This window comes from Mustela nigripes, unplaced genomic scaffold (genome assembly GCF_022355385.1).
Source record: "Mustela nigripes isolate SB6536 unplaced genomic scaffold, MUSNIG.SB6536 HiC_scaffold_858, whole genome shotgun sequence".
NCBI lineage: Eukaryota > Metazoa > Chordata > Mammalia > Carnivora > Mustelidae > Mustela > Mustela nigripes.
Genome location: NW_026740265.1, coordinates 1 through 10851, shown reverse-complemented (window position 1 = coordinate 10851; position 10851 = coordinate 1). Strand labels below are relative to the sequence as shown.

The 10851-nt window shown below is 37.8% G+C and overlaps 1 protein-coding gene across 1 annotated transcript; it reads right to left on the bottom strand.

Annotated features, from left to right (window-relative positions):
• Positions 1-101: 101 nt before the first annotated feature.
• On the bottom strand, positions 102-2603 carry LOC132008747 (protocadherin-11 X-linked; the record flags this gene model as incomplete). Its single annotated transcript, XM_059387315.1, has 1 exon — positions 102-2603. A coding segment is annotated over one exon (2502 nt), but the record flags the coding sequence as incomplete, so codon positions are not given.
• Positions 2604-10851: the final 8248 nt, after the last annotated feature.

Genomic DNA, 10851 nt, shown 5'->3' with positions numbered 1-10851 from the left:
CTGGGTGTGTTAAAAAAATAATGAATACTGTTTTTCTGAAAATAAATTAACTAATAAAAAAATAAAGTTAGAAAGATTAGTTAGAAACTTGGATTACCTACCAGTCTAGTGTGTACAGACACAGGAGTTTTGAAAGTTGTCACTGAATAGCTGCACTCAGAAACACTGTAAGGTTCGGAACTGCTGGAGGAACATTTAGAGATGGAATCACAGGTCACAAAGGTGTTATCAAGTGGCAGTTCCTGAATGACGTGGTGCTTCGAATTCAGGGGAGTTTCAGGGTAAATCTGGAAGGCAGGCTGTGGAGAGGCAGATTTGTAGTGCCTGGCCAAGTCAGGGCTGTCAGGTTTGAAGGTAGTAGGTATAGTGCCCCAGTTGTTCTTGCCCATGGTTTGTTCTTCCAGCTCAATGGGTAGGCCTAGTGTGACACTGTTTCCATCATTGTCAACATCATCTGCCTTAATTTCTTCAATAGTGACAAAGTTAAGCAGTAAGTTCTTAGGGGCATGCTTCTTCTTCTTTTTCTTCTTCTTCTTTTTCATCATCATCATTACCATCTGTCTATTTTCTGGGTTTGGAGTAACCCATTCAGAATTCTGCTTGTTTTTCTGAGAAGCCTTAAGGTGTGGTGACTGGTGGCATCGTACTACTGCAGTAATGAAAATAACAAGGATGACAGTTATGGTGCCAGCAATAATAGCAACCATGATCTTGACATAGTCACTGGTTGGTGAGGATGCATCAGTTGTCTCAATATTTGGGGTCACTGGTGTTTCAATGTTGTGTACCAATTCATGAATCCATGTAGCATTGGTCACTGATTCATTCACAAATAGATTAACAATAACAACACTGAAGAGAGATTCAGGTTGTCCCAAGTCCTTAGCTTTAACTATCAGTCTGTATAAACCAAGGTCTGTAACAACACATTTCTCCTTTAGTGTGATGTTGCCTGTTGTTTGGTCGATTATAAACAGACCTTTTGTGTTTCCTCCTACAATGCTGTAACGAAGCTTTGCATTCATGCCGGTATCATTGTCAACAGCAAGTACGGTGAAGACCACTGTGCCTGGATTAGCGGATGGTAGAACCAATTCATAGGAGTTGTTGGAAGAAGGGACAATGAAAACTGGTTTGTTGTCATTGACATCAACCACATTTATGGTCACTTTGGAAGTTGAAGAATGTGGTATCTTACCTCCATCCTCAGCCTTTACATAGAAAGTATAAGATTCTTGTTTTTCTCTGTCAAATGAAATATTTGGTTGGATGACACCAGTCTGTGGATCAATGGTGAAGTGATCATTCATATCTAAAATGGAGAGAGTGACTACAGAATTTTCTCCATAATCTGGATCAGTTACAGTGATCAGTCCTACTGTACCATGTCTTGGAAGGTTTTCTGGTACATAGAAGTTGTACTCATTGTGAGTAAAAATTGGACTGTTGTCATTCTGATCAAGAATGGTCACTGAAACTGTGGCATTGGTTATTAAGGGTGGCATCCCATTATCTTTTGCTAGAACTGTGAAGGAATATTTTTCCTGTTTTTCTCTATCCAGTTTCCTCACTGCGGTCAGAATGCCTGTATGATGATCCAGACTGAATTCAGATGGAGCATCAACATCAAGCAGATAATTGATCTCAGCGTTGTACCCACTGTCTGCATCTGTTGCACTTATTTTTGTCAACTTGGTGCCAGGAGAGTTATTCTCAGGAAGAGAAAGACTTATGAAAGGCTGGGTGAAAACAGGAGCATTGTCATTTTCATCTTTCACTTTGACAAGGAGCATAGATGATTGATTCAAAGGAGGTTTTCCAGCATCTGCAGCTAGTAATTTAATGGCATATTCTCTTATGGATTCATAATCAAGATATGCAGCAGTCTCTAGGAGGAATTGATTACTGAATACTGGCCTTAATCTGAAAGGAACTTCATGATCTGTGAAGCATGTCACCATGCCATTATGGTCAGCATCTTTATCTGTCACAGTTATGAGAGCAATTTTGGTATTGACTGGAGCATTTTCTGAAAGAAACACAGTGCCATTTATTGGATTAATGATGTATCTTATGTCAATTGATGGGGCATTATCATTGATATCTGTAACATTTACTAGAACCATTGCTCTTGCTGGCATCGATCCACCATCACTTGCCAAAACCAGTAACTTGTGGTTCGGTGATTCCTCCCTATCTAGTTGTTGTTTGATTGTGATAAGTCCTGTGGTGGTGTTGAGGTGAAATAGCCTCTTGGCAATGTTGGAGACTAGATTGCTAAAATAGAAATGAATCTTGGCATTTTCACCTATGTCAGCATCTGTGGCATGGAGTTGTGTCACTGAAGTACCTACAGGAGCATTTTCTGGTATGTTGACTTCAATCCCATTCTCCTTGAAGACTGGGCTATTGTCATTTGTGTCTGCAACACTTATTTGCAAAATAGCCGTACTGGATCTTTGAGGAAAGCCACCATCTTCAACCTTTACTTTCATTATATATGTATCCTTCTCTTCCCTATCTAACTCCTTTTGAACAATCAGCTGTGGCATCTTGTCTCCTTCTGGTGTTTCAATGATATCAAGCCCAAAAATACTTTGACCCTGGAAAACATACAACAAAACACATTTTAACTTATGTAATGAGACCAGTGTTCAATCTATTGAAGCCACGTGACATAGGATCAGCTCAGAAATAGGTGTTAGAAAACTCAATTTATAAGCCCTAAGTCTGGCTGTAACTAGTATTATGACCACTAGCAAGTTGCTTACCATCTCCATGCATTTCTAAAATTAGAAAGTTGTTCTATAAGATGATTTGAGAGCTTTACAGTTCATGGCATTTTATGGTGATAAATGTAACTCACTTATATAAAGTATTAAAGTCTACAAAAGGAAAAAGTATAAAGAGTTGTCAGTGTTTCACATGGTGATTTAAGTTATAAGTGAATTAACTGAGGCAAGATGGCAGTAAGTAGGGGACCTCCTTTCATTTGGACCCTTGAGTTTAGCTAGGTAACTATCAAACCATTCTGAACACCCATTAGCTCAGCCTGAGATGTAAGAAAAAAAAATATCTGGATCTGTACTCTACTCTACAGTAGAAAATCCACTGTTTTTTGCAAGGAAGGGGGTGCAGAGACATGAATCTGAGAGGAGATATCCAGAGATAAATGGAGGGGGGAGGAAACCTCCATAAGCTGGCTACCAGAAAGTGATATAGTCCCAGAAAGCAAACTCAGTACCCTTAGAAATCTGCTCCAGTGAGTGACATCCTGTATGAAAGAGGCTCAGGGGATGAAAAGGGTAGAATTCTAGGTCAGTCAGTGTGGTCTCAGGATCCTAGAAGTCATGGGGATGCCAGAACTGATAGATTTCCCAAGCAGTGGAGTGGGGAATCTGGTTATGGTCACTGAGCCAAGGAGGGGACTACCAGCTCTGGTCACCATAAACTGCAAGCAAGGGCAATCAAGTGACTACTCAATGCCTGGGCACCCTGTAAAGGACTGGAGTGTGAAGACCATCTGTCATCCTCCAGGAAAGGGAGAACTGGTATGCCCACAACAGGGCAACAATTCTCAGGGTGGCAGGCCCATAAAGGACAGTATGGTGACACTCAGCCATCCCCCAGGGGTGGTAGAGCAGACACATGCATGATCCCTTGACCACTGTCAGCACCAGGGCACAACAGAGGGTAATAACACGAGACCCTAAGACTCCCCACACCCCTCAGGAGGCTTACTGTGGGCACACAACACAGGAGTCTGAGGAGTTTGGTACACATGAAAGTGAAGACCATTGTTCCCAGAGGGTTTACTGAAGAGGGAGAATCATGACCTTTTGGCTCTGGAGCTGGAGATTGGCACAGGGCCATTTTTATTTTGATCATCTAAAGAGGTGTGGACATCTTTCAGGGAAAAAAAGCCCCCACAGAAGACCAGCTTACATTGAGTCTAACCCTCTGGCAAGGGGCAGTGCAACTCTGCACAAGAAAAGACACCTGAGAAGCAGCAGAGCAGACCCCTCCCCCAGAAGACCAACTGGAAAAACAGGTGCATAACTAGTTTACAAATTCTAAAAGACTGTAAAACTCCAGAGCCAGGGGAATATAGTATATAAAATTCAAGATTTTTTTCTGATTCATTCCTCTTTCAGTCCAAAATTTTTCATTTTTTTTTCTTTTTTCCCTTTTCAACTAGTTTCTTATTTTATCAACTGTTTGTTTTTAAGTTGATTTTAGCATGTATTTTTTACATCTATATTTTATAGATCTATGTTTCATTTTTGGCCTTTTTTCACTTTATTCAATTTAATTTTGTAAATATGTAAGTTTTGTTTTTTTTTTTTAGTTTTGGGATTTAGTGTATTCTAACACAAAGACCAAAATTCACTCAGGAACAACTGAATCAGTGTGTTTTGTTCACCCTGTGAGATTATATCCTCCCCCCAATTTTTGTTGTTTTAGTTTGCTTATCTGTTTTGATTTCTGACTGTTTCAGATTTGTCTGGTGTGTATTTTGCTTGGGTCATGGTTGATATTTTTGATTCTGCTGACTCACTCTTCCATTCTCTGAGCAAAATGACTAGAAGGAGGAATTCACAACAAAAGAAAGAAAGAACAAGAGGTAATGTTCTCTGCCACAGACATAATTGATACAGATATAAGTAAGACATCAGAGATGGAATTTGGGATAACAATAATAAAGTTAATACCTAGGCTTGAAAAAAAATCATAAAAGACAGTAGATAATCTCTTAGACCACAAATGAGATCTAATCAAGCAGAAATTAAAAATTATATAACTGAGATGCAGTCCAAATTAGTTGTTCTAACAGCTAGGGTGAATGAAACAGAAGAGAGAGTAAGTGATCTAGAAGACAGGCTTATGGAAAGGAAGGAAGTTGAGGGAGAGAGAGAGAAACGACATATATTCTATGAAGAAAGGCTTTGAGAAATTAATTATGCCATAAAATGTACCAATGCCAGAATTATTGGGGTGCCTGAGAGGAGAGAGAAAGAGAGAAAGAGAAAGAAAGGGCCAGAAGGTATATTTAAACAAATCATGGTTAAGAACTTCCCTAATCTGGGGAAGGAAATAAGAACTCACATCCAAGAGGTAGACAGGATGCTTTCCAACATCAATAAAAACAGATCAACATCCTGACGTATGATACTGAAGCTTACAAATTTTAGAGAAAAATAAAATCCTGAAAACAAGTTGAGATAAGAGGTTCCTTACTTATAGAGGGAAGGACATCTGACTAATATCAGACCTATCCACAGAAACCTGGTAAGCCAGAAAGGGTTGACATGATATATTCAGGGTACTAAATGAGAAGAACATGAAGCCAGAAATACTTTATCCAGCAAGGCTGTCACTCAGAATGGAAGGAGAGATAAAGAGTTTCCAGTAAAGACAGAAACTGAAAGAATATGTGACCACTAAACCAGTCCTACAAGAAGTATTAAGGGGTATCCTGCAAGCAAAGAGAGAGCCTAAGAGTAACATAGATCAGAGAGAAAAAGAGAAAATCTACAAAAAAGAAGGACATTGTGGGCAATACAATGACACTAAATTCATACATTCCAATAGTTACTCTGAATGTAAATGGGTTGAATGTTCCTATCAAAAGACTCAGTGTATCAAATTAGATTAAAAAAGCAAGACCCATCAATATATTGTCTACAAAAGACTTATTTTATACCTAAAGACACCTCCAGATGGAAAGTGAGGGGGTGGAGAACTATTTACCACACTAATAGACCTTAAAATAAAGCTGGGGGTAGCAAACCTCTTATCAAACTAGATTTTAAACCAAAGACTGTAGAGGGACACTACATCATACTGAAAGGATGTTTCCAGCAAGAAGTTCTAACAATTGTAAATATTTATGCTACTAACTTGGAAGCAGCCAATTATATAAATCACTTAACAACCAAAGTAAAGAAACACTGTGATAATAATGCATAAATAGTAGGGGACTTCAACACCCCACTCACAGGAATGGACACAGATCATCTAATGAGATCAACAAGGAAACAAGGGCTTTGAATGATGCACTGGACCAGATGGACTTCAAAGATATAAACAGAACATTCTCTCCATAAACAACAGAATACTCATTCTTTTCAAGTGCACATGGAACTTTCTCCAGAAAAGATCACATACTGGGTCACAAATCAGGTCTCAACCAGTACTGAAAAGTTTGAATTATTCCCTGCATATGTTCAGACCACAATGCTTTGAAACTCGAACTCAATCACAAAAAGAAATTTTGAAGGGACTAAATGCTTGAAAGTTAAAGAACATCCTAATAAAGAATGAATGGCCCAACCAAGAAATTAAAGAGGAATTTAAAATACTCATGAAAACAAATGAAAATGAAAACACAACTATTCAAAACTTTTGGGATGTAACAAAGACAGTCAGTCCTAAGAGAAGTATATTGCAGTGCAAGCCTTTTTCAAGAAATTAGAAAAGTCTCAATATGCAAGCTAACCTCACACGTAAAGGAGAGCAAAAAAGAACAGGGAAAAAAACTGAAACCAAACAGAAGAGAAATAATAAATATTATAACAGAAATTGATTAGAGACTAGAAGAAGAATAGAACAGATCAATGAAACTAGAAGCTCATTCTTTGAAAGAATGAAAAAGATAGCTAAATCTCTAGCCAGACTTCTCCAAAAGAAAAAAGAAAGGAACCAAATTAATAAAATCATGAATGAAAGCAGTGAGATCATGACTAACACCGAGGAAATACATACATAATTGAAATATATTATGAGTATCAATATGCCAACAAATTGGGCAATCTGAAAAAGAAACAGATACCTTCTTGGAAACATATAAACTACCAAAACTGAAACAGGAGGAAATAGAAAACAGAACAGATGGGACGCCTGGGTGGCTCAGTTGGTTAAGCAGCTGCCTTCGGCTCAGGTCATGATCCCAGCGTCTTGGGATCGAGTCCCACATCGGGCTCCTTGCTCCGCAGGGAGCCTGCTTCTCCCTCTGCCTCTGCCTGCCATTCTGTCTGCCTGTGCTTGCTCTCTCTCTCTCTCTCTCTCTGATAAATAAAATCTTAAAAAAAAAAAAAAAAAAGAAAACAGAACAGATGCACAACCAGATAGGAAACTGAAGGAGTAATCAGAAATTTCTGCCCCCCAAAAGAGTCCAGGGCCAGATAGCTTCCCAGAGGAATTCTGCCAAACACTTAAAGAAGAAATAAGACCTGGTCAACTGAAATTATTCCAAAAAAATAGAAATGGAAGGTAAACTTCCAAACACATTCCATGAGGCTAGCATTACCTTGTTTTCAAATCAGACAAAAACCCTGCCAAGAAGAATTAGAGACAAATATCCCTGATGAACACAGATGTCAAAATTCTCACAAAGATACTAGGCAATAGGATCCTACAATACATTAAAAGGATTATTCAACATGACTAAATGGGACATATTCCTGGAATGCAAGAGTGGTTCTACATTCACTAATCAATCGACATGATAGATTATATTAATAAAAAAAAAGACAAGAGTTGTAAGATCCTCTCAATTGATGCAGAAAAGGCATCTGACAAAACACAACATCCTTTCATGACTGAAACTTTTCAGAGTGTAGGGATAGAAGGATCATACTTCAATATCATGAAATCCATCTATTAAAAAGCCAAAGTGAATATCATTCTCAATGGGAAAAATCTGAGACCTTTTTCACTTAGGTCAGGAACGTGACAGGAATGTCAAATATCACCAGTGTTATATAGCAGTAGAAGTCATAACCTTAGCAATCAGAAAACAAAAAAAAAAAAAATAAAAAGCACTTAAGATTGCAAAAAGGAAATAAAACTCTCACTCTTTGAGGGTGACATAATACTTTATGTGGAAAATCCAAGAGACTCCACCCTAAAATTGCTAGAACTCATAGAGCAATTAAGCAACATGGCAGGTTAAAAAAATGCACAAAATGAGTTGCATTTCTATATAATAACAACTCAACTGAACAAAGAGAAATTAAGAAATTGATCCCACTTATAATTGTACCAAAAACTGTAAGATACTTAGGAATAAACCTAAGCAAAGAGATAATGGATCTCTACTTTAAAAACTGCAGAATGCATATGAAAGAAATTGAGGAAGGCACAAAGAGATGGAAGAAACAGTCCATGTTCATGGATTGAAAGAATAAATATTGTTAAAATGTCTATGCCAGAGCAATCTATCCAGAGCAAACTACACATTCAATGCAATACTTATTAAAATAACTTTGACATTTTATACAGAGCTTGAATAAACAATCCTAAAATTTGCATGGAGCCAGAAAAGACCCTGAAGAACCACAGGAATGTTGAAAAAGAAAAACAAAGCTAGAGTCATCATAATGCCTGATTTCAAGCTATCTTACAAAGGTGTGATCATCAAGACAACATGGTGCTGGCACAGAAACAGACATATAAATCAATGGAACAGAATAGAGAACCTAGAAATTGACCCTCAACTCTACTGTCAACTAACGTTCGACAAAGCTGGAAAAAATATCCAAAGGAAAAAGAAGTCTTTTCAATAAATGGTGCTGGGGAAATTGGACAGCTACATGCAAAAAAAATGAAACTGGACTATTCTCTTACATCATACACAAAAATAAACTCAAAATGAATGAAAGACCAAATTATGAGACTGGAATCCATCAAAATCCAAAAGAAGAACACAGGCAGGAACTTCTTTGACCTTCACTCTAACAATTTCTTGAAAGACACATCTCTAAAGGCAAGGGGAAAAAAAGCAAAAGTGAACTATTGGGACTTAATCAGATAAAAAAAGCTTCTGCACAGCAAAGGACAATCAACAAAACAAACAAACAAACAACAACACCAAAAATACCTACTGAGTGGGAGAAGATATTTGCCAATGGTGTGTGAGATAAAGAGCTGGTATCCAAGATCTATAAAGACTATATCAAACTGAACCACCAAAAAAACAAATAATCCAGTCAAGAAATGGACAGAAGACATGAGCAGATATTTATCCAAAGAACACATACAAATGGCCAACAGAAACATGAAGAAACTCAACATCACTTGGCATCAGGAAAGTACAAATTAAAACCACAATGAGATATCAACTTACACCAGTTAGAATGGCAAAAATTAACAAGACAAGGAGCAACAATGTTGGCAAGGATGTGGAGAAAAGGAACCTTCCCAAACTGTTGGTGGGATGGCAAGCTGGTACAGGTGGTCTGGAAAAGGGTATGGATGGTCCTCATGAAGTTAAACATAGAGTTGCCCTATGACCCAACAATTGCCCACCTGGGTGTTTACTGCAAAGATACAGATGTAGTGAAATGAGGGAGCATCTGCACCCCTATGTTCATAGCACCAATATACACAATAGCCAAACTGTAAAAGTAGCTGAGAGTACCTTCAACAGATGAATGGATAAATAATATGTGGTTTAAATACACAAAGGAATATTACTCAGCCATCAGAAGGGATAGAACTAGAGAGTATTATGCTAAGTGGAATAAGTTAATCAGAGAAAGACAATAATCATATCATTTCACTCATATGTGGACTATAAGAAATAATGCAGAGGATCATAAGGGAAGGGAGGGAAAAGTGAATGGGAAGAAATCAGGGAGGGAGAGAAACCATAGGAAACTCCTGACTCTGGGAAACAAACTGAGGGTTGCCAAAGGGTAGGGGGGGGGGGGGGATGGGGTAACTGAGTGATGGGCATTAAGGAGAGCACATGATGTGACTAACACTGGGTAATATATGCAAATGATGAAACATTGAACATTATATCCGAAACTAGTGATGTACTGTATGTTGGCTAACTGAATTTAAACAAAAAATAATTTACCATGGTTACTCCAAATGAATTAAAATATTTTACTATAGATTTCAGCTGTCTAGAATGCTTTCTTACCCAAAATTAACAATCAGGTATAAAATATCCATCCAAGACAAGAGCATACATTGAAAAATACTTAAAACTTCTGGTAGAGGGAGAAATTACACAAACTCTGATTAAGAATAAAACATTGGACAGCTATATGTAGAAGAATGAAACTCGACCATTCTCTTACACTGTACACAAAGATAAACTCAAAATGGATAAAAGACCTCAACATGAGACAGGAATCCATCAGAATTCTACAGGAGAACATAGGCAGTAATCTCTTCGATATCAGCTACAGCAACTTCTTTCAAAATATGTCTCCAAAGGCAAAGGAAACAAAAGTGAAAATAAACTTTTGAGACTTCATCAAAATCAAAAGCGTCTACACAGTAAAGGAAACAGTCAAAAAAAACAAAGAGGCAACCCACGGAATTGGAGAAGATATTTGCAAATGACAGTACAGACAAAAGGTTGATAACCAGGATCTATAATGAATTCCTCAAACTCAACACACACAAAACAGGCAAACATATCAAAAAATGGGCAGAAGATATGAACCGACACTTCTCCAATCAAGACATACAAATGACTTTCAGACACATGAAAAAATATATATCATCACTAGCCTTCAGGGAGATTCAAATTAAAACCACATTGAGATAGATTTTGCACACTAGTCCTTTATCTGATATGTCATTTGCAAATATCTTCTCCCATTCTGTCAGTTGTATTTTGATTTTATTAACTCTTTCCTTTGCTGTGCAAAAGCTTTTGACCTTGATAAAATCCCAATAATTCATTTTTGCCCTTGCTTCCCTTGCCTTTGGCGATGTTCCTAGGAAGATGTTGCTGCGGCTGAGGTCGAAGAGGTTGCTGCCTGTGTTCTCCTCAGGATTTTGATGGATTCCTTTCGCACATTGAGGTCCTTCATCCATTTTGAGTCTATT